Raw genomic sequence first — 25487 nt, 5'->3', positions numbered from 1 at the left:
TGCTGTTAAAAAGGGAATTTTAATCGCAAATTTTACATCGCTTCAATTTTATACCTCATTACTTTTCTTCCCACGCTTCATTTACTAAACACAATTTCATGTATATGCAATATTTAATAATGCCATTATTCCCGTTTTCCTTGTACTTGGGCTGGATTTTGCTTTTCATTATGTAACAGTTCACTGGACTTGTCAAATTTGAAGCTTCCTGCTTTTTTTCTGTTTAAACAGCTATTTCCATCCCTGTTATTTTTAACAGCTCTGTATCTTTGTCCAAAAAATGCTCACAGAGAATCAGTGGAAAGCATTAAGTGAAAATGACAAAGGTATTTGTACACAAAAGTTCGGTATTTAGCCATTTATACTAGACCATAATCACTGACTAGAAAATGATGGCAGATAAGATGATTGCAACTGAAAGTTATAAATAGTCTCTGCTGAGCACATGACCATGGAATAATCAATGTATATTAGATGTAATTATCGGCTGAATAACAGGGGAAAAACAAAAACAAGTCTGTGCTAACTGTGTGCCAGCTGCAATATTGAACAGCTATTCTTTTAAAAAGACAAGAATGGTCTGTATAACTGCAGTGATTTTATACAAAGACGCCTGATCTCCCTTTTATGCACACTCACAAACCACCATCAGTGAACAGAAAATTATACCAAGAGACCCCCACGTGTACATGATATAGCTTTAAAATACCTCTTCAGTCAAACACGGCTCCCATACATGATATTTTAAAATATATTCATCTGCCAAAGTATACAGGGTATACCATTAAGCTCCCATTCTCCCATGTATACAAATTCTTATCTCTTAGACTGTATGAAAGCATAGCAAGAACAGACTGTGAAGACCGTAACTCAAACCTCGCATCAATCTGCTTCTCTTTCAATAAATCAAAAGCAAAACTTACTGTTGTATCCTTAGTATCAGTAACATACATAATGCCACATGCTATGAATGCATTACCAGCCTTGGACTTAGGGTATGTAGTATTGATATGTCGAATGACTGAGAACGTCTCTTCATCAATATGTGCTACTATTATATTTTCATCAGTGCTTGAGGCATATATAATCCAAAGACCCTTCTCATCCACTGCTACGTTGAAATATGTCTTCGAGTTAGAAAAGAGGTAGTTACGACCGTGATATAAAGCATTTTCGATTAGCAGTGTGCCCAACGATGCTTTATCAAGCCCAAGTCTGAAATGAGATAAAGCAAGTATTCAGTATGTTGTGTTAAGAATTTGTTTTTACACACACTGGTTGGTTGAATCAATTCAGAATGCACTATTACTGATAGGAGCATTGTTGAAAATACTTGAATTCAAGGACCATTCTGATGTCTTTTAAGATGAAGTACTGCACTCAAAGCACCTTCCAAAACAGTAGGAGAAAATTCCAAAGTAATAACCAATCTAAAAGACGCCCAAGAGCATGAACTCGCTTTGGTAGGTTTTACTTTATTTAGTCTATGAGCTTTATTATCACTAGGATGAAAGAAGCAACTAAAAGGAATGGGTATGAAAAAGAATTAGATACCAGATGAAGGCCCAAACTAGTGAAGTGAAGTCTGTACTGAAGTTTGCTTTCTAGTAGGTGGGAACCAAAGGCAGAAAATGTTATTGACCAAACCAGCATGAATTCTGGGCAGGTTTACCTAGTCTTAGAGTTCCTCCTTTGACAACAGTTCAGATAATGCAGTGATTCGCTCAAGTAAGCATCAAAGGAATAAAAATTCTACTTTTGCAGAGCCAAAATTCTGACCTCATGCCAGCCTCCAACAGGACAGCCTGAATGTCTCATCTCTGATGTAGAAAATTGTTTTTATTCCTTGAAATTCCTTAATAGGATGATAATCTGAGGACAGCAGCATTGAACAGCTAAACTGAGTTCCTCTACTACTTTAAGAGGGTAATCAGCTACTATCAAGACACATTTGCAGTTAGCATTTAATCACTGAATAACACAGTGCTTTAAAGGATAAAGCATACTCTCTCTGCCTTTGCTAAAGTAATGCCTTCTGCAGTGAAGTGCATTTCATCGTCTGACTTCTAACTAACTGTATAGCCCCATTCCTCAAATAGAGGAAAAAGACTACTCAATATAGGAACCTGCTGCAGTTACAAAAGTTTTCAGAAAAGACAGGCTCAATGACAGGAACATTTCAGATCCAGGAACTTAGAATAGAAGAAAAAAATACTGGAAGGATAATTCTTCTGTGGAGGCGGCAGTGATAGCATATACTGAAAAAAGTCCTAAGAAATGTCCAGAATGACTAACTAGATGATTCCCCTCAGCTTTTGTAAAATTCACGTCTACAGCAACTCCGTATTCCAGCAGCATGAATGTGCGATAAAAAAAGGCTTCAAGGCTGAAGAAGATTTAAGAGAAATGTGTGTGTCAACCCAGTTAGTTGTTTCATGTTTGTAAATAACCTCATGCAAGGGCAAGGACTAGAGGACAGCCCTTAGCAGGCATAATCACATAAAAATGCATATTTTCTTCAGGGTTTTTTTCTATTAAAAAGCCAGCAAGATTAAAAACATCTCAAGATTCATTAGAAATGTGCAATATCTACACCACAGAACACCCTGTCTTTTTCGTCTTTTTTATGTGAAAATCCTGAAGAAAGCAGAAAAGTGATGTTTCACTCCTGAGGTTCTCTTCCACTCTCCCAGTCAAGAATCAAGGACGGTCTAACCTAGAACTTCAAATGGTTCAGAAATTCCTTAATCTTCTGGCACCTTGAGGTAAGTGACAAGACATAGTGTAATATTTTCATCAACTGCTGGGAACTCAGGCTACAAACTCTTCTTTGATCTCTAAGATTAACGAAGTCAACAAAAAATAACAGAGATGGGAAAGCATGTTATGAAACAAAGGAAGAAAGACTGACGCAATCATAACGTCAGGGATCTGACCATGAGAAAACCTGCCAAAGGTCAGACAAACCTAGTTTTACCAGCTTTTAAATATGACTGGAAACTCCTTTTCAGTATTTTTTTTCAACATTTGCAAAATGAACCAACCAGGCCCTCACCTATTCTTTCTACTACATCAATACAAAAACTCCCAGAAGCTTTCCTGCAGCCCAAAATCAAGGACTTCACTGTCACAGACTTCATAGTGCCTCATCCTATCTGTGCTGAAGGTAAATAATTAGAGTGAATAACTGACCAGAAAGGCCATCTCCCAGCAACTTCTTAGAGAGGTTTTGAAATTCCACAAATACCTTGTGTTCATCTCTACGTGAAGGCATTTCCCAATTAATTGTACCCATGCAAAAGTGAGGAACTTCTGTCCTATCACTGTGTATTGCTTAGACAGAGATTGTCTTTTACAAATGTGTAAACAAAAAGCCCTAAGGATATTGAAAGGAGGCTGCCAAAAAGTGGGCTTGTCTTTGGCAGAATAAGTATTACAGAATCCAAGCAGCTTGCTCACATTCCTTGGCATCAAAATGAATACAGGAAGACAGCACTCACACCTGCTTGGGAATAGACATCAAAGTATAGTAATGTTCTTGGCTCAAACATCAGAGTCATGTAAGAGAACTTGAAAGCAGATGCAATCTTTCCCTTGCCCTTGGACTGTCTTTGGCTCTTCCCACAAGAAGAGATTTTGGGTTTGATTTGTATTGTCTGCCTCTGCCCTCAGTAGAAGCTCAACAAATAGAGATGCAATTCCCAGTTCCAATTCAGGGAGATGCATTAGAAGAGTTGTAGGAACTTCTTATTACAAGGAAATCAAACAGCAGAGCCACTCCTCCACAATGGAATGTGCAGTTCACCAGGTCACCATGTCCTCAGCTGGTGCCTTATTGCATTCCTCTGCACTAGCACCATTAACTCAACCCCTACCAGCCAAGAACAGCGCTATCTGAGAGCAAAGCATGTGCATCCATCCAGCAAGCAGCTCTGGAAAGCCAAGTTCCACGAGTGGGCTATAATCATATAATCACTCATCTGTGTCCCCCAAACTGCAGCTGAACCAATTCTTACTCTGATGCAGGAAGATGGACAGCTTATTTTTTTAAATCAATTGCTTTTTCCTGACCCCCAAATTCCTTAGTCTGTTCAGATATCTTTCTTGCAATTATGAACACAGCAAAGAGTCCAAGTGCAAGAATGCTCACAGCAATGTGATATATAACAGAAACCTGCTGGACCCCAGGACAGCCAAAAGAAAAATCTGTTGTCAGCTCTGCACATGGCATCTTGTTAATCTGGAGGCCCAGTTGTCCTATCCTGTAGTAACTACTCAAGTTAACCACTTAGACATAGAGCTGAACAACACTTAAAGAACTGACTGTCACAGCAGAGTAATGGACCTAGACTACCCTCCCAGTTTCTCTCCTCCCACAGCCACACACACAGATGGAAGGCCAGTGGCCCACATTCTCATTATAGATGGGAAAGAATTAGTTGTTCTGTTCTGAAAAGAATTTGGAACCATTCCTCCATTCTTCCTATTCTAGATAGGACCAAAGAGAAGCATGAAATGGCACAAGGAAAGCAGTCTGCTTTTCTGAGGTTCATCTTTGCCACACTTAACCCATTGCTCCTCCTTCCACAACATCACTTGTCTTAAGCCAACTATGTTTGACTTACTTCAGAATGACATTGGTTCCTCCCTTCTGATAGTACAGGTGATTGTTTTGTACTGCATGACCACATCCGTGAAAGAATCCTGTGATGTTAATGATCCTGTAGCTGTCATTCAGCAAGGCATTGGAATTCTCATATTCTTTTATAGAGTTTCCTGAACGAAGGGGAAAACATGAAAAAAAAGGACTATCATAGAATTCAATCTCTTCTGAAAGTCAATCTCAATCAAAAATCTGACAGACAACAACTGTATTCATGTTTTCAACAGTGATTCAACTTGATGGAACATAAGATAATCCAGAGATGAACACCAAAAAAAAAAAAAAAATCATCTATAGAGGTGTTCAAGGGCCTGCTTCCCACTGACCTGATTGACCCTAATTCTGAACACAGTTGGTAAATACACAGAAAATATTTCCTTTTTCCACTTAGGTCCTGGAATTTTTCCTGCACTAAATGTAGTTCATGCAGCATCTGATTCATTTTCATGCCTAGCTAAATGAAAAGGCAGAACTCCTAGCTACAATTTATGGAAGTACAGCCATAGGAAACTGTTGAAAGAAAAGAATAAAAAGGCATAAACAACAGGCATTTAAACTTGAATTGGTTAAAAAAAACTAAAATCCTCAACTATTTTCAAAATCTGATGTTGACTCTGAAAATGTCTAAAGATACTACAAATGTCTAACCATATGTATAGTCAAATATTATACAGGTAATATGGAAAATATTCTGAAGAAGATGTGGGTGAAAAGCCCATCATACTTGATTAGAAATATTAGTTTAGGTTAAAGGAATTAAGCAAGCAATATTAGTATAGCAACTTATTTTTGATTAGTGACTACTACTAATGTACCTGAAAAATGCATGGTAAGCCAAATCCTTTCATCACTTATATTTGCAGGTTCCCGCATCCAAGTTCCAAATGTTTGCTGTACACTGACAAAGTGAACAGGGCTTCCCACAGATGTTATGACACATTCTAGTAGAGAAAAAGCACATGTCCATTATCTGTGACATTAAAACAGTAAGTAGCAGTTAGTCATGCTCTGTAGAGGGTTACCAGCTTTTTTTGAAGGACCAGGAGTTCTGTCTTCAGCTTTTCCAGCCAGGGTATCATCATTCGGTACAGCACACGTCTCGCCTAGAGTTGAGAGAGAAAGGGTAAAACATGACATTTTTCTATATTTGATGTGACAGATGTGCATATCAGTGACTCCACTAAAATAAAGGAATGACAACTGGGAAAAAAGCTTAGGTTGGCCTGGTCAAAAAATGACATTAAAAAAAGACTTGCTCTCACTTCTGCCAAGGAAATGAAGTGTTCAGGGCTGGTTTGTTTCCTAAAAGTTGTCAGGTAGACAGTCAACTTTGAGAAGTAGCTGACTTCACTCAACAGATTTAATTCCTTAGCTGTGAATTTCTGATTAGCTGCTTAGAAAGACTGAGTTGCCCCTTTCCTTAGATAACTTTAGATAACCAAGATAGCTGGCAGCTGGCTGATTTAGCAGTTAATACCAAAAATGCTTTCTTGGGAATGAGTGATGACTAAACTCAAAAGCTTCATGCCCAAATCTACATACTCCATCAGAGGGGTTGTATTCTGTAAGCAACACTGGAAGTTTTGCTCGTGCTACTAGTGCCTGAGACAGTAATAAAGTACTAACACATACACTGAGCACATAAGAATGCAGGTCAGTCATCCCTGCCATTAAAGAAGCAATGTGAAAGACTAAGGGAAATTACACACTATATTCCTTACACACATAGAAATGGTTCACGTTAGAAACAAACACCTGGAAACATTTTTCCCCACCCCTCAACAATTTAAAGAGTAGCTAGTTGGGTTTTCTCTTAACATTTACTGTTAAAACAATGCCAAAATGAATTGTTTATGGACCTTTTTCTATAAGCCCAGATACCTCTTCTGCCTTTAAAACAATGCAACACATTTCAGTTTGCTTAGACTGAATAATCAGATAGCAGTTCTCAGCTCTTTGCTGAACATACCCTGATTTCATTGTAGCCTTGTTTTATAATTCCATTCTTAACTTTCATCTCTTTACACATTTCACACTGCCTGACATGCAGGCTAAAAATTCTTTTGGATATGCATTTTCATTGTTGCCTTCCAATATATTTCTGGGATTTACAGGGCTGTGATGGAAGTTTAAATGAGAAAGATAATAAAAATATGAAATAACTATAAAGTAATGCTGAAAGGGTAGCGTGACATTCAGGAAAGAAAGGACAGATTATACTGCATTGTTGTTTTCTCCTTTAGGTTACATCCTCTCTTTGTTCATGCAGAAGGAAACTACTCCAAGACAGAGAAAGAACAACACATATTTCTCCCACTCATTTATCTAGGACATTTGGTGATATGACATTGAAAGTTTGTAAGTGATCACAGTGTATCTCCAAAGTAAGGCACAAACAGTCAGTCCAACCATGGGAAGATGAATGCCTATAGCTAGAATCACCCAATCCCTCTCGATCCCTTTCCAGCCTCTGATCTTAAAATATTGTCAAAATATCTCAAAAAATGAACCCACTCAGCAGAAATTGTAAGTTCCAATGCACAAGTTCATTTTCCTAGGCTGAGTCTAATAGATAGTTAACCAAACAAGCAGTTCCCTACACAGTAGTTCACCTAAGACTATAGAATAGTCAAGGACCAGGTCAGTGTTTGTAATGAAGCTGAGCACATTATTTGCATTTGAGAATATTTGCAATCTTCTGAGGACTCAGTTGCATGAAACAGAAAGCAACTAAGATTAAAAAGACAGTTTTCAATCAGACACTCATGTGAAATTTTCACTTCTTTCTTTCCATCAAAAAAGATAAATATCCTACTGATTCCTATAATAAAATATTCTCACTGAGAGTTAATGGAGTTTAAAAGACATTAAAACTACTGATTTGGTCTGTCTAGGGAGGGTGGGAAGGATGGAGCAAGGGAGCGTGGAGCAGGGATGTTTTGTTTCTTTCAGAATTAGCTAACGGTACCATTGAGAAAAAATATACCTGACCTTCCAACTAATTATTCTCTTCTCTTAAAGAAATAAAGTTTTACCTGATTCAAAATTTAAACCAACTATTCTTGTATTCTTATGTAATAAGTTAATTACAGTTGTAAATCAGCATGTGTATTCTCTTTTTCTTCAAAGGGACACGAATATTTAATTACAAAAGCTGTTTTATTCTTTGAATTTTGGTAATAAGATCTCACAGCCTACTGACTCATAAAATGTAAGTGCTCATTGAGGAGGATCTCATCTTTGCAGAGTTATTTGAGTATAACTACCATTTACACACCGGGATTTAAAATCCATCAGAAATCCATCAGCTTATCCTCCAAAGCACTTCAGTCTGTTTCAACACTTGAGAAGAGGCTACCTGAGTAAATGGTCCAATTATATCTTGTACAACAGTTCATGCATTTCTGAATTTCAAATAGGATGAGATTTCTGCTCCAGCTATCTACTTTCCATTGTAAGAAGGCTCTTTGGGCTCCGTTCTGATACTTCAAAACCCAGAATCTCCTGACTGAGGTTCTTATATGCTACTACAGTTACAATTACATGCTATATTAAAAATAAGAGGCGGAAATAATTGATATATGTTCCACCCAATATTAAATATTTTCTGGTTAATAGCATTTATAATAATAATGAAAAAAGATTTTTCATCTCAGCAAACTGTGGAGAATGGTGGTGACATAAAAGCATAGCACAGCACCCTATTAATGGTGACACATGCAAATTGCTCTGCTTGTTTCACACTTAATAGCTGCACAAAATTCTTGTGCTATTCCCTTTCGGTATGCCTATCAAGAAACTACATTCCCAATTACAAAAGAAACCCTACTTTACCAAACACTATCACAGATAACTCTCTTTTCCAGCAAGATGAAAGATTAGTAACTGAGACATCTTTTGCCATTCTTTAATAGGATCACTCTGACCTCCCTGAAAACAGGCATCTCAGCTGGGAGGAAAATTCATCCCAGAACTGTAGGGTTAGCAACAGTGACTGAAAACTACAACCATCTCGAATGCAATACCATCCAGGGTAAAAGACAAGAACAGCCAGATCCGAAACAGTGTGTAGATCCAAAACCAAATGTTTGCTTCCATTCTCAAGCTAGAGTAAGGTAGAAATACAATGCTGTTGTTGCACCAGCTTCTCTTTGCTCTCCATAATCAGCTAATTGCTTGAACCAAAATTTTCCAGTTACCTCAATACCATAGTGTTTGTAGAACCCATGTTCCTGAGCATCCAAATTGCCAGCTCCTCTCATCTTCTACTGCTAATTCTGCACTGGCCAAAAAAAAAAAAAAAAAAAAAAAAAGAAGGCTTTCCTCTTCCAGGCGCTCTCCTTTCAAATCATTCATCCAGAAACAATTTGAAATGCAAGTCTCTAAACCAGATTTTTTGAGAGAGGGAGTTTTCAGGAATGTATGATAACATTTTTGGCCAAAACTTTCAGATGTCCAGCAACTTCAGACATCCATCTTGAAACACTTTTAAAACATGGCTGCTGATTTTCACAACAAAATGAGTAAGAACATCCTTGAGTTCCAAGCACCAGGCTTCCCAACTGCACCCACTCCCTCCATGAGCCTGAACTGGCACTGAAAAGCATTAGAAAAATCAAACCCTCATTTAATACTTTTAATTCAAAACAGAATTGTTTAGAACATTAAAGAGCTCAAAGGTCACAGAGATTACATTTTCTTTTCAATGTTGTTGAAAATCAGCTGATTACAAAAGTTGCAAATACTTTCACAGAGAGTCTCAATGTCCCTGTTAACCTCTTAGAAACTATTCCCACTCAAACATGCAAAAAGAAATTCAAGCCTATCTGAAAAATCCAGTTTAAAATGGAATTTTTCTATGATAAATATAAATATCTGTAAAACTATAGTGAGAAATGTCTTTATTATAGGTTTTTAGAATATTAATATAGTCTTTGGTATGACGTTGACACTAACACTCTCTTCCACAAAGTATTTAGCTATCATTAGTATATTTAAATCCATATAAACTTCAGGCATGGGAAAATACGCTTAGTACGCTATATCTGTCAATGTATTTACACAATACACCGTTTGAGACAGCAGAGTACTTCCAATCAGCCAGCTGCTGGAGGAGGAGATATCTGCCAACTAGCTTTCTCCATGTGTGCTCCACACAGCAGAGGCAGCGCTTTACTCATTAAAACACACACATAGGCACATGCACGCACACACATGGATTTTATGAGAGACAACTTTAACCTAGTTGAGAAAAAGATCTTCTAAAACATGAATAGAAGTTGTGACATGAAATACTGACATAATTTTTCAACAAGCCACAATATCAAGTTGAATCCACAAGGATTTACTGGTATCCAGCACACTTGAAAATCACACCAGAGAGATGTCATGGCAAACTCTTAATTATGTCAGCACCCTAATCGGTGACCTAAACAAAAAAAGTACAGCAGCTGCTACACTTCAGCAAACGGTCTATAACCTGGTAGTCTGGATAATGTTAGAACCAAAAGATAAGTATCTGCTGTGTAACCTGCAGCCACAGTTTGAAGGGAATCTACTGCCTTTAATTTGTCCTTTCTGAGTGTTAGAGTCAGCCATATATCTCACCAACACAGCTACAGTAAAGGAAATAAAAGGCACTCGTGATCCACCTGTCATTTGGGATACAATAATGATAAATAGCAACAAAAGAAAAGAACTCAAGGTCACCTTGCTCCAAAACTTACGTATTACAGTGAACACAAAGTCTCAGAGAATCCTTTTGTGTTCCTCCAGCTTTTAAAAGTTCTGCCAATGACTAGGCAATTTCATTTTGTAGGACAGTGAAATGTAGCCTAGTTAACAGGTGTTATATTTACACATAAAATTAAAATTCAGCATTTAAAAGCTAAAAATTTCAACCGCTTTTCTCTTACTTTCTAAATATATCCATCTAACAGAAAACACCATGTGGAAATACTTTGCCTGAGCGTTAGCATAGCACGATTAATAATACTGGTGATAGCTTGCTGCCTTATCCAAATTATATGTCAGCAAAACACCTAAGCCCATGCTCAGCATTAGGTTTGCGCAGTTCTACTGATTAAACACATGCTTACTCTTTTGTGAGAGTCAGAGCAATGGGTTTAATCTTGAACCTGTTTATAATACTAAAAGGAACAGTGGAAAGAACTAACCTGTGCATTTGCTGCTGTATATGTTCTCCTGAAGCTGTGCTTTACCTTTATCTTTACGTTTTCCTGGAGGCCCTGGGGGTCCAGGTGGTCCAGGGGGCCCTGGTGGTCCACGTTCACCTTTTGCACCTATGTACAAAACAGAGTACAACTACAGGCCCTGTAAGCAACAGGCAACCTGCAGAGAACTGTACATGTCCACACAATGGACTCAGAGAGATCTCTAAAACAGCCTCTCTCTTCTTAAGAGGTTTCTGTGTACAGAAATATGGTGGGATAGACTCACTGGGATGCTGTTTGTTAGGTGAGCCATATGGAACTTCACAAATTGTAGGATATCAATGCAATATATCCATCTGGATTACAGGCACATTAGCCAGTTAGAAAGCACCGTTGCCCTTTACTTACTGTATTCTAAGGCCTCAATTTCAGAGGCTACAGTGCTATAATTTTACACAGCTTATATTTGTGGCTGCTTCATGTATTCCTGAGTGGAAATCTGCCCCTCCTTTTCTAATAGAAAAATAAAACTACACTGCAAGAAAGAGTAGGAGATCAACCCACTGTCTGGAAGTGTAGTGGAAAGGGTGGAATTCACGTACCCCTCAACCCAAAGTTCAAGCAGGCAAGTTTTTGTGAAGATTTGCACTAAAAGAGAACATAATCTCCTGGGCAGACCTATACTCAAACTTCACTATGGATAACGTGGTTATGCTGGTTGGTCCTACTCTTGCTGATCACATTCATGCTTCAGAAGCAGAGTATGTCTTTTTCACGTCAAGTACACTAGTGCAAGAGAGCTCCTAAGAGCACTTCTTCCTACCTTCTAATACCACATCATTGTTTGCATCCCCCTTTTCACCCTTTGCTCCTCTTGCACCTTTTCCTCCTGGCATACCATCCTTGCCAGGTAAACCCATTTCTCCAGGTTCTCCTTTCTGTCCTTGATCACCTTTTGGTCCTGGCACACCTGGAAATAAAAAGCATTTCAGTATCAAGAACACTGTTCCAGTATTAAGCATTAATAAATACTTTTTTTTTTTTTTTAAACACAAACCATATTCACTCTAGTTGTGTTTTTCACCTGTATTTAACTGGGTAGCTGTAATTTGTTCTGATTTCAAAAAACATTGTAACCTAATATGAAGGGAAATGGCATATAATCCATTTGGTGCAAATAATACATTCTTTACCTAGTGATCTCTGAGTTTTGAACATGAAACATACAGACCTGGGCCTTGTTACACTGGCTGGAGAATTTCTGGGTAAGTAGAATACTAAGGAAAGATGTGAAGTAAAATATTTATTTCACATTGGTAAGGTATTAAAGAAGGGCATTTTCATGGTTCCTCTAGACTTTTTCTTAAAGTAATTACGCACTAACATTACAACACACATTGTACTTATAACATTTGCCACTGTCCCAACAGAGCACAGATACAGCTATCTAGCAACATTTTCACTTGGCTGCTATAATCCTCCCTCTTCACGTGTTAAAAGCATGATCAGTCCACACACTTTTTGCGCTTGATTGCGTAGTAAAGTAGCATATTTAACAAGATCTTCCTTTGCCCTGTGTGATTTAGTTTCACAATAAGGAAAAGAATGGTGTGTTTGTACAACTGACACATCAAAACCTTGCACCCTCTACTTTTGTGGCAGTTAGTATTTTCTTGCTGTAGGAGAGAAGTTGTACAGTTGTACAAATAGAAATGTCAGTACTCTTGCAGGCATAGGTTTCAAATAAATTACATTTGTTAGTACTTGAGAAGAAAATGCTTGGTTTCTACTTACAGTTTTACTATTTAAATTGATTTTGTGAAATCAGAAATAGAATTACAGTTTTGGGGTGAAATCCAAAACGTGTCTTTGGCACAATTGCCACCTGACTTTCTGAAGACGGGTTCTCACTTTCATTTCCAATTTTAAAAATCCATTGAGGATACTAAAGTGACAGACCAGTTAGCGCCTCAAGATATAGCGGACAATTGTTCCACTTGTACCTGCCAGCAAGCCCAAATGGATAGGTGCACAAACCAGAATAACAGATGGGCCACTACAAATACCACCCTGCTAACATCAGCCTGTCCACTCATCCACATACCCTTCCTCTTCTTTACCCCTTATTCTACCACTCTGTTGCCCTTTTGTCTCCTTACCCTCCTACCACGCACATTCTGCTGCTTTCTCACTCTGCCTTGAAGGCACCAATTATCCATCAGTGCTTGCACATAGCTGTTGTGCATCAGCTAGACATCAGTGGATAAACCAATTACTGCTTTACAACTTCACAGTGGTTTACAGGCTCGGAGCACAGTAACTGCCTACCTGCCATTGCAGCTACTGCGCAGTGATCTGTTCTCTATAGCCAGCATTTGCCCTGTCCCATTTCCTTATGTGCTGATGAGCTTGGCACTAAGAGACAACAGCACTTCTGCTGCTGGTTCTCTCTTTTCTTAACAGAAACATGTCATGGTGAAATCAATAAGTTAGGCCAAATAATCTCCTCGACCAGCATGGAAAATTGCTTGCGGGCTACACACAGCCCACGGGCTATTTAGCAGAGCTGCTCTGTGCCAGCTGCATTAACATAGTACCTAGAGACCTTACTGCATTACAAAATTTATCTGACACAAAAAAAAAAAAAGCAGCTACCAAGAGTTTCCAGCCTAAATGGACAATATAGAAAAGAAGAAAACTATGGAAATATACTGCTCCTGCCGTAGTTATTAATCTGGAACCAAAACTGTGGTAACATATTACAACTTTCACCCCCAAACTGTGGTTTTCTCTTTTTTTTTTTTTCCTCAAGATATCTGACGTCTAAGGGCCATTATATTGGCAAGCTGAGGGAATGGAAATATTCTTACAGTAACAGTATTTACTAGCAAGTTCAGAATACTGAGATTCAATTAAATGCATTCAATAGCTTTAATTTGCAATATTCTATGGTGTATGTATACCATCTTCCTCACTGTGGAGTAAGTCTGAAATAATCTACCAAAGCTTAATGTAAGACAATGAATGCTACCCAATTCTGTAGCATGCAACTTTATTGTAAACATTGAAACCCTTCTCCCTGTACAAAGGTCTGAAAGTAACTACATCTGAATATAACAGGAAGAAAGGATTTCTTTTTTAAACAATCACCAAAAAAAAAATTACCTATTTTCCCTCTTTTTCCATTTATTCCTGGTTCTCCCTTTTGTCCTGGTATACCTGGGACTCCATCTGATCCATTGTAGCCAGGCAGTCCGTCAAGTCCAGGAGGCCCTGAGCAAACCAAACAGCATAAATGAATTTTCACTGTTAATTCCTTAGACATACAAAATCCACTAATTGGCCATTATGTTTTCCATGCCAATAGAGAAACCTCCTAAAAAAAAAAAAAGCCACCAAAAAAAGCCACCCACAACTAACAAAAAAAAAAAAACCACTATGAAACCAAACCTAAAGGTAAGATGCTTGTTTGCCCCAGCCTTAGCATAAGAAAACTGACTGAAATGCATACTGCATACATTTTGCATTACAGCCAGCACAGATCAGCCTTTTGGATTCCACCTCCGGGACAAACACAGTGGAACCCATCCTATTTCTGAATTTGACAGCGACTGTAACATGTTTCACAAGCCACATGAGCTTTGATGTTGCTTATGATATTGGCTGGACTAATCTAACACAAGAAAAGCATTGACCTACTTTGTCCAGAATACTGCAGTGCCAAACCATGACTGGTTGATACAGAAGGCATCACTCCCTCTTCATCGCCATTTGAACCCCCACAAACAAAAAGAACCTCATACTTTTCTGATACAGCGAATTACTCTAAGTAGACCCATAGCTAAAGAAGCACAGAAAGCAAGTAACCATTCCTATAGCCTAGCAACCACATGAGTGAGAGGAGAAAGAGAGAATTAAATAAGAAAGGAAGAAAAGTTATGGGGGAGGTGGGAGGGTGGAATCAGTAACCAACATTTTTTAAAGAGATGTTTTTAGTGATAAATTATAATATCAGTTAACTCAGGGTTTTTTTATATATACACATTCATGTCTTCAGCTAAATGCTACTTAAACACTCTTAATTCCATCTGGTTTTGATCAAGTATGTTTTGGGAAATGTGAAACTGTTCTATTCCCTCCACTAGAAAGGTATAATGTCTAAAACCTTCCTCCTCTCAGAAGGGGCAAGAGTTGACCCAAATACAAAAATTATAAAAGCAGGCAGTCATTTAACACTCACTCATTCTAATTAGGAGAGGAAGACTATGCTATAAAAGGTACGTTTCTACATTTCAACATTTCGTACCAGCAACTGTTTCAGTTACTGAAAAACGTTACTGCAATTGTTCAAGCATCTTACCTGGGGGACCTGGGGGGCCTACAACAAGAACAAGCAAAAGAACACAAAAAAGAAGAAATAGTGAGTTTAACCTAGCAAGAAAACAAAAAGCAATTCCAAATTGAATTAACATTAGATCAGAACAGTCAAAGGGAAGGAAAGCCCCTCAAATGTCAAAATGAACACCTATGGATTTAACAGCTTTGTATTATAAATAACTATTTGAGCATTAACAAAAACTCAGACTTACTGAAAGAGTATCTTTAAAGCAATTACATATCCACATAAATTTTTCTTTTTGCAAATTTCCATTGATAAAGGTTTAACAAACAACGACCTCTACAAAGTAATCTCACTGTCAGGGGCTTCGGTGCCTTTACAAGGCCATGGATGCAAGGCATCTAACAATCATTACATTTCCTTTACATAAGTGTTCTCCAAGATCTTGTTATAGTACAAGATGAATAGCTTTACAATACTGATTGTCACAATTAAAAAACCTGTTTAAAATATACATTAAAAATACATGCTATGCTTCTCTGTTTCAGGGAAATTTCATTGCAGTTCAGGATTCAGACTATTTAAATAGGAAAAAAAATTGAAAAGTCTTGCCATTCCTATTAACCATGCCTAAATCACAATCAGGATTTTCACATTCAATTGTTCTCTAGACTGGACCAAACTCCCCACAGAACCTGGTTGGGGTATTAGCAATTGGACTTGCTTCAGTTATTTAGCAACATGTAATACAATAAAATCTGTCTGTCTCTCTCTTAGTTCAAGTATAGGGCCTTAATGAGAAAAAAGCATAGCAGGCAAGAGTAAAGCAAGAGTAAACCAGAAAATGTTTCTATTAAAAGATTTCTTATGTGATCCCAAATACACATAAAAAAAAGAAAAGCAGGCTAGGATAATACAAAGAAAGGTGGTAGTTGCAATCAAAGAACCAAATTATTTCTATGAACATTTTTATCCAGCCAACAAAGCACCGTCTTGTTTCAACAAAACTCTCTACAACAGAAAATAACAGTAATTACTAGATTTCCCTAAAGATGACAATTTTCAGCATTAATTAGAAACCATTATGAGTAAAGTGAAAACCATTTTATAATACCATTACAGCAATTATCCCTTTTAATCAGTACAGGCAGTAACATCAGTTAACATCTTTCTGCCAATTTTCCAGTAAATGACCATTTTTTCCATGCTACAATGTTATGTCCATTAGTGCTTTCAATTACTTCCTCACCTCAAAAACTGAGGATCTTTATTATGCCTGTATAATAAGCATAAGATAAATAAGAAATGTGCTTGAAAAGTAGCAACTGTCACAGAGACCTATAACAGAGAAAGCCAGTAATAGAGATAAAATTTAATAGTGCCACGAGAGCTAAAAGGTGCAGAAGGCACCAAGTGGCATGAATTCTGAAGTCTGGAGCCCAAAGAAACAAACTTTTAGTTTGTCTGTGGTTCAGCCTCAGTTGCAGTCAGAACTGATCTACAACTTCAGTAATAGTATTTCACATTTGTGTGTACTATGGTAATTCTCATTTATGTTGAAATCAGTTGAGCCAAATGGACCTTACAGCCATCTGAAAACAGAAACCAGACAGCAAGTGAAGTGTTTTCTTAAACTCATAAGAGTGCCTTATTTCTAATCATCTCATTTCCAAAAAGAACAAATGACTCAGTCTGTTACAGACTTCAAAGCTGGACCATAACCCTTAAATTGGCTACTACCTGACATTCTCTTCACCACATCACATAGAAACTTCTCACATCTTCTCTTGTCCCAGCCATCAGCTGTTCCAACTCCTCACTGGTAACATGTGAAACTCAACATCCTGTTACCATGGGCCAAGGCAAAGGAGACAAACACACTGCTCATTCAAGTCCCACTACTCCACAGCTGTTACAACAATGGAAGCAAGTTCCTACACCCTTAATGTTCATCCCATGTTAGCCCTGAAGTGTGGGGACATACACAAAAATACCAAGACTAAACCTCTACCAGTATTTTAAACATTCAAATCCCTAAGATTTGCTTATGAAAATTACATGGGAAAGAAATAGCTCCAAGTAACATCAACTGAGCTCCTTAAATTCCAGCATTCACAGTAAGAAGTTATAGATAAGTCCCAAAGTAACACCTATTACCTTTTTTTTAAAATTAATAACTCAATTGATATGTGAATTCTGATAGAGTAAATAGCATAGATTTTTGACGCAGTCATTGACCTCAAGTTCTTTGAAAACACTGTAATTCTGTATTCCTAACATAGGTAAAATGCTTAAGGCAATAAACATACCTGTTAAGCATATCCCTTTTGTGCTGTTACATAAATCCACCATCACTCGGACCTAATATTGCAAAGAAAGTAAAGTTGAAAACAGTGCATGTCATAAAAGTATGTAGTTTACTTTGCCCACAGAAATAATTCCAAAAACAAAGATACAACTGTCCACTCTGTGCTTGTAAGAATAAACTATATAGAACTACCATAACATTGTGACACCATTCAACTCTTCAGGCACTGATTGTCTCATAGGAATCAGTTCAATATACTCATTTTATACCTTACTGAAAATATGAAAAAAATATTGGGCAGACAACTCCATACATCATCTAGGCATTAAAGTTCACACATTACTGTAAAATATGTGTGGTTGCCTATGCATTGATTTTATTAGTGGAAAGTATTAAAAGCCAACAAAAATTACATTCAATTTTATTTTATATTCATATCAAATGATGGATACTGTTCAACGTGACATATCCAGTGAGAAAGATGACCTATGTTCCAAGTAAGCGATTTCTTATCTTAGAATAACCAAGATCTGCAAATTTGGAACGGACCCTCATCCATTCAAAATACTTCATCCTAACAATGACAGACTTTATAAAAACTAGGCTGAGACAGACATTCATACAGATGCTTTTAATCTACAGTAGACTAAACTTTATCAATTAAAAACTCATCTTTACAAAACACATGGGTTTTGGCTGGGCAAACATTCATGTTACACGTCCTCCATGCTGAGAGTCACCACTCTAAAATGTTTTGCAACTCATCCAACAGAAATGAGAATATTATGACCATGAGCGCTGGAAGTGCTTCAACTCTTTATGGGAAAGTCTGATGTTTACAGTTAGAAAAGAAAAAGATTATTATTTCAGGGCTGTGTAATATATGATAATTTATGAATACATTTACCCAGAGTTGCACACTTATTCATCTTTGTACAGTTACTCTATTTGCAAATAATAGAATGCACTAGTCACAAAAGACAGAACAAGTGCAAGTCAATCTGAAAGGCAGACTGATGTTTAATCCTAGCAAGGTTGTTTGCAGCTGTCAATATTTTTAAAATTAATGTATCATTAGCTTCAAGTGACAAATCTAACAGATGCGAATAGAGGACAATTATTTTGATGGCAAGTATTTTTTTGCTGCAAAACCAAACTACATTTGACTATGGATTTCAATTCTGTCAGACACATACTGAGAATTTACTGGATTCCAGACTGTACTGGAACAGCTCTTATATTTAGAAGTTTTAGACTCAATCTAAATCAGCTGAGAAGTGCAAACTGGTTTTGAATATCAGAATTTGTTTGTTCTCTTTCCCCTCACACCCCTCAAAAACACTTGGCTTCTACCCTGTAATTTGTGAAACACACATTGCCCATGTGTGCTCTGATTCAAACTGCATTTTAATCTAAATGGTTTTGTTGAGGTTGCTGAAGTGATTACAACTTGCTTTGGTGCCCTCCAATTATCTTAGTAGCAATTATCAATCAATGCAATTCAGGTGACAATTAAAAGACATGCCACTCAAGAAGTGTGTTACAGCAAATAGCCTACAACAGAACCTCCAGCTTAACTATGGAAGATGAGTACACCAGTCATCCAATCAACCAGCATCACCTTTTCCATGAAGAAAAGCTACAGATAACAGTATTTTATTTAAATGCTAAAAGCTTAGTTTTCTCATGAAGAAAGGGGGAAAAAAAGGAAAAAAAAGACAACCTAAACTATGAAGCAACTACTCAGATAATTAGATATCCATAAGCCACCACTTCTTGCACTGTTTTAAATCTCTTTCAAACTTACTGCTCACAAACTTATTGGACTATCTCATCAGCCTTTCTACAGCAGCAGATTTGCCAATTTCCTATTTTTATTCTCTTACAAAATAAATATATTTACAAATCCATAAATAAATATACAAAAAGCACAAAACCAAAAATATACTATTAAAGTATGACTTTTGATGCCTAAAGTTATTTCAAAGATTCTTGAACCACATTTCAAAGAGTGTTGGCCACAAGAGATCTCCCCCAACCAGCAGCTGGGTAGAGCAGGAGGATATTGACACCTGTAGTGCCAACCTGCAGAAACCTGTGCCTTCACTACAAGAGAGATCCTTCTCAGGCAAATTGCCATTCAGAGCCCACATTGAACAGAGGCTGGAACATCGTTCTCAGGCCCACCAGTGTAGTAGGGATCATCTCACCAACTGTAAGCTTTGTCACATGCTACAAAAGTATTCAGGTCTTCATATTACAGTAGTGAGAATTAGATACAAAATACAGAAATGCAGGAGTGGAAGGGGGGTGCTTGAAAATTATTCTAAGGACTTTTTTCCCCTTGAGCAAGTGGGTCTGCACACAGTTACACACTCTTCTGAGCAACAGCCAGAATGAAAAATATTTGATGGAAATTTTGTAAGAACAAAACCACACAAATTACCCCAAGCAACTCCCTGCAGGATACATACATTTAAATGAAGCGCATCACACATAGCAGTGGTCACAGCAGTGATTTAAATGGAGGAGCTGCACAAGTGAACAGTCTCTCCACATGCTGTTAAAATATACACCGTGCCACTGGTCCAATAAAAAATGTTGCTACTTTGGTAAGTGAATTAGATACTAGAATCGAATATCCAATATCTTTCCATTTTGCCTCTCAATAAAAAAAGACATTCTTTGAATTGCAGAAGTCTTGTACTGCAAATTCTAAATTCAAAGCACACGACTTAAAATGTCCTTAGCTAATAAATAAATAAATCAATTATTCTAAACTCCCAAACAACTGCATTATCAAAATTCTATGCTATGAACACCTATGCTCTACAATCTCATTAGGTCTAATATTAATGGAGGCATTATCAGTGTAAAATCATCGTTGCAACAGCTTATTAATGAAAATGCCAGCAGAACATTACTGAAAGGGTATTTTCTACAAGTAATTTTTTGAACCAGTAATATTAGTTACATCAGTAAGAGCTTGAGTTATGCTTTTTTATTGGCCTAGGCCTGCAATCCTTACTGGGACAGAATTTCCACTCAGGTTCCCTCAATATTAATATTTTTCTTGAATTTCTTCTCAGAACTTAAAAGCTTTTCAATCTATTCAAAATTTTTCAACTATATTTTTATAATATAATTTTTCAACCCAGTTCTTATTGAACAAGGATAATCGTTACACTGAAGTGCAAAAATCTATGCAGTTTTGCTAGAGAAACGACATATAGCTCTCCTCTTCTGACCCATCAAATACTACCTCAAATTTAAAGCTTACTGAAAGGACACGATGAATTTCAAAGCAATGCGATGGCAAAGTAATGTCCAGTACCTCATGTTGAGATGCTGAACAGAAAACACATGGGGGGGGGTGTCTGTTAGTGGTGCAGAGATTTAAAAATCTGAAACCTTAGCAGCCAGAAGGCTGACTTTTTATTGCAACTAAATTTTTGAAGTTTCATTAAATCCATGCTACTTAAAAACATCTTCATTCTATTAGTCTACATGACTATCATTTTAAAAGTTCAATCATAACCTGTAAGCCATATAGCCCATCGACTCAAAGATCCTCAGCATTTACAGATGACAGCGGGCAACTACAGTTCCTTAGGTATTATACTACTCAAAGCATCAAGTTGGTATTTTTGCACAACATAAACTCTGCAGCAGCAAGAGCTGGCCAGACCTCACCGCGCAAATGAAAACGTCAGCATCGCACGGCTAGGGGACTCATCAGGCCGAAGGTGGGACAAGCCTTAGCCCGACTATCCCCGAGACCTCCAGCTCCCGGAACTCGGCTCTGCGCCGGCCCCAGCAGGAACCTTTCGCGGGCAGGGCCCCGCGGAAGGCAGCCGCACACGGTGCCCGCCTCCCAGCCCCGCCGGGACGGGCGCCTCCGCCCTACCGGCACCATGGAGTAGGTCATCATCATGAGCATCTCGTCGTTCTCGGCGCGCACGTGTCCGCGGGCGCGCTCCCCGCGCCGGCTCCGCTTGCTGCGGGCGGCCGCGGGGGTCACCGGGCCGGGGCCAGCGGCGCCCAGCAGGTCCCGCAAGGAACCGTTGGCCGCGGCGGGCCGCACCGCCTCCAGCTCCCGCAGCGCCGCGCCCAGCTCCCGCCACTGCGCCAAGAGGAAGAGCGTCCCGGCGGCGCTGAGCGCCGACAGCAGCCCGACGGCGGCCAGCAGCCACCGCAGCGCCCGGCCGCCCGCCGCTTCCATCACCGCGGGCTGGCTGGGGACGGACGAACCGCCGTCGGCGGGGAGGGATTTATGCTCCTCGGTGCCGTGGGACGGTGGCTGGGCGGAGGGGAGTGGCGGCGGGACGGGGTGCGGAGCGGAGGGACAAGGTGCAGGGCGGAGGAGAGACGGGGCAGGGGCTGGGGGCGAGCGGAGGGAGCACCGCCGAGCACAGGGACCGCGGCCGCCCCGCTCCCACACCTGGACCTGGCACCTCGGGACACGTCGCACCCTCCCAGCAAAGCCGGGCAGGACGGGGAAGCTGCTGTTAGTCATTTCCAGAGGGGAATGCCAGGGACAGCCTTCAGCTGCCTCTGCCTGTAGTCACGGAATACTTTTAAAGGACTCAAATTGCACATGACTTTTTCCAAGTATCGATTTCATTAACTTCATTCCCCAAAGCTGTGATGCAAGCAGTAAATGATACTGCATAGTAAAAATCCCTCCCTTATACATATACTGTCATTCTGCATACAAGCACTTTGCTGTTTTAAGAACATATGTCATTCACTAATAACACTTCACCTGTCACCTTAGATGTTCCAGCATGGACTTTTCCAAAATTGTTCCTGCTAACCCCTCTGTGACATGGGATATCTTTAATATAACAAAATGCTCCCAATTAATTCCTAGTAAAGATAAGAAAATGAATTATCCAGAATTTCACTGTTGTAAAGAACAGCAGAAGTTCACTGAATATGAAGACTTCATTAAGAATATAAAAGTTAAACTGAGGCCATTTTTTAGAAAAGTTATTTTAAAAGCTGACATGTTAAAGACAAAGCAGTTGTGTTTTCTTACATTGTTACTACTTCAAATTGATCTCAAGAAATTCACAGCTTTTAATTGCCAAGTTTCCTACAGGACAGGGTTCTTGATCCTAACTTTGTCAAAGTGACAGTTCTCTGCAGATCTCTGCAGCTGATCAGGTACAACATTTTGTCTCCATTCTAACTATGCCATTGACCTGCAATTCAGACTAATCACACAGTGCACTGAAGGTTGAACTATTAGGTCAAATCAAATTTGAATTTAATATATGAGGTTCTGCTGCAGTTGGTTAAACACAGTAGAGAAGCCAAGACAGGAAAATAACTCCATCATATGAAAGTTTTCATCTTTCTGAAATAAAAAAAAAAATACTGCAAAAACCATTGGTGTCCTCAGGCATCACATTGGAGACTCCCTTTGAAACTGTCATGATACATTTAGGTAGAGCAGGGTGAAAGTAGAGGGGACAAACACCATTCCATCTCATCCTGTAATGACAGACAAGACAGAAGAAAATCATCATACATCCAAAGGTATAAGGCTCACCAGCATAGAATCATAGAATGGTTTGGGTTTGAAGGGACCTTTAAAGGTGATCTAGTCCAACTCCGCTGCGATAAGCAGGGACGTCTTCAACTAGATCAGGTTGCTCAGAGACCTGTCCAACCTGACCTTGAATGTTTCCAGGGATGGGGCATTTACCACTTCTCTGGGCAACCACTTCCAGTCTCTCAAGCACCCTCACTGTAAAAAATTTCATCCTAATATCTAGTCTGAATCTACCCCTCTTTTAGATTAAAACCATTGCCCCCCTGTCCTAGCACTACAGACCCTGCTAAAAAGTCTATCCCCATCTTTCTTATAAGCCCCCTTTAAGTTTTGAAAGGCTGCAGTAAGGTCTCCGCAGAGCCTTCCCTTCTCCAGGCTGGACAACTCCAGCTCTCTCAGCCTTTCCTCATAGGAAAGGTGCTCCAGTCCTCTACACTATCTTTGTAGCCCTCCTCTGGACCTGACCCAACAATGCTAATCTCTTTCTCAAAATTCTGAACGGGTGCCCTGTACCATCACTGCACAATCTTTAAAGTCTACTCCCGTGTGTACTGTAATACAGAATAACGGGGATGTCTTTGGTAGCTCATGCATACTGCAAACGTATGCAAAATGCCTTTTTCACCCTGTACAGCAGACAGATTTGGGGAAAAAAAACCCGTGCAAATACTTCCTACTTTATAGTCTAGGAACCAGTTACACTACCTCAGATCTGTTCTACCCAACTTCTGCCATATCACAGTGAGTTTTTCAGTTTTCTATATTTTTCAAAACAAGATCAGGAATCTAATGCCTCAATTTCTATTTACAGAAACCAGGACACTATTTAATTTGGCTATTAATAAAAACCCCCAAAAAACCCCAAAACCACAAACATTGACAGAACTGCAACTTCATTATTTCATTCTGTTTATATTCCCACTATTAGCCTCCAATGAAATATACACACACACAAAAAAAACCCCTCACTGAATTGTAAATTACTGCTTGAGCTCTTTACCATATTGTTGCAGATAATCTATTTTATGTAAGACTACTAACATCATACAGATATGCATATCTTTTTGCACAATGAACAGTCTTAGGACGTGTTCCACCAGTAAAATATTGACATTCTAAGGAATAACAACAAAACCAAATATGTAAAAACCTCCAGAAAAATCACTTCTGAAGCCTTGAGCCTTAGCAGGCTATTCTGAAGCTATCACAAAATTCTACTTATATGTGAATAGTCTTTCTGATGCCAATGAAGATTATAAGAATAATTGTTTACTCTGCAGTTGATATCCTAGCTTATCATAGAAGTGCATATTTGAGTTTTGCTTATAGTATTAATCTTGTGAAGGAAAAAAAAAAGATAAATATGACCTTGCATAGAAATTCCCAGGAGACATTATATCTTAAGCAAGCCTAGTTTATAATTTCATAGCTATAATAAAACTAGTAAGTATCTATCAAAACAAACTAAAGATTTCTTTCTGAGAACATAAATAGAACTGCGCTCCAGAGACCATATAGCATAACAAACAGCAATTCTTTATCTTTATTGTCCATTTCAGAGCATAATGATTGAGTAAAAAAAGAGTATAATAATCACGAGCTACCATTTGGAGTACAACAGAAGCAATGCAGCACTCTTGTTTCCCCATCTGTCTATTCTTGCAGGATTTTCTCTGCATCATAATCAAAAAGAAATTGAACATTGCTCATTAAAAAAAATGGGCCATTAGATCACTATGAACATCCTATCCAAGACTGTGGTACGGAACCTGCTTAGTTGGCAGAGTTGTGGGATTCCTCCCCAAGCTGTTAATTGCTGCAAAGCTGCTACTTATACCACAGATTCTATGGCAGTCTGTGCTTATTCTGCTAGGACACAGAGTTTCACCTCTGTCAAGAAATTGCCCCATTTTTGAAAGTCAGGAATCAGCTGACAGCACAGTTTTGTGGCAAAGGAGTTCCCAAGCTTAGACTGCTTAGAAAGTCCTATTAGCTGCTCCAGTGGCAGAAACAGCCATCTTACTGGGCTGTGGACATGCCTTTCCCAGCTTTCTACTGTCTCTCCCCATATTGTATAACCAGCACTTCATCCAAATGTCTCCATATCCTCTCATCCTCTGCTACTGTCCTGTAATCCTATGTCTCTGTCTAGATCTCTTGTCTCTCTCTATATAACACATCTGAAATTTTGGTCCATCCATACAGCACTTGTCATCAACTGCAGTGCAGCTTCATGCTTAATGGCTCTGTTCCTTTTCCATGATGAAAATCAAAGGTCCCAATGGTAGACTAGTGATCAGCAAAGCAGAATGGAGTCTTGGGAATGCTGTTAAGTTCTGGAAACCTTACTGCTATTTCCTTACCAACTGGACAAAAAAAATATGCTCAGTAGCAATCTAATCCAGTGTGAGAAAATTGTTATCTCATATATCCATCAGTCTTTT

The 25487-nt window shown here is 38.7% G+C and overlaps 1 protein-coding gene across 5 annotated transcripts; it reads right to left on the bottom strand.

The window, feature by feature from the left end:
- Positions 1-3: 3 nt before the first annotated feature.
- On the bottom strand, positions 4-24666 carry GLDN (gliomedin). Of its 5 annotated transcripts, XM_054837339.1 has the most exons (11): positions 24648-24666; positions 22876-22982; positions 17485-17536; positions 15197-15214; positions 14002-14109; positions 11660-11806; positions 10840-10965; positions 5686-5766; positions 5479-5604; positions 4626-4776; positions 4-1215 (listed from the first exon to the last, which is right to left on the bottom strand). In XM_054837339.1, the coding sequence occupies exons 2-11, from the start codon at positions 22876-22878 to the stop codon at positions 756-758; spliced, it is 1272 nt and encodes a 423-aa protein (XP_054693314.1). In that variant the 5' UTR covers positions 22879-22982; positions 24648-24666; the 3' UTR covers positions 4-755. The 5 variants fall into 5 exon arrangements, with proteins under 5 accessions (XP_054693314.1, XP_054693312.1, XP_054693313.1 ...); XM_054837337.1 differs by lacking the exons at positions 22876-22982; positions 24648-24666 and adding an exon at positions 21925-22013; XM_054837338.1 differs by lacking the exons at positions 22876-22982; positions 24648-24666 and adding an exon at positions 21931-21951.
- Positions 24667-25487: the final 821 nt, after the last annotated feature.

The sequence above is a fragment of the Grus americana genome, chromosome 10 (genome assembly GCF_028858705.1).
Source record: "Grus americana isolate bGruAme1 chromosome 10, bGruAme1.mat, whole genome shotgun sequence".
NCBI lineage: Eukaryota > Metazoa > Chordata > Aves > Gruiformes > Gruidae > Grus > Grus americana.
The sequence above is the reverse complement of the archived record's forward strand: the minus strand, read 5'-3'. Positions and strand labels throughout refer to the sequence as shown.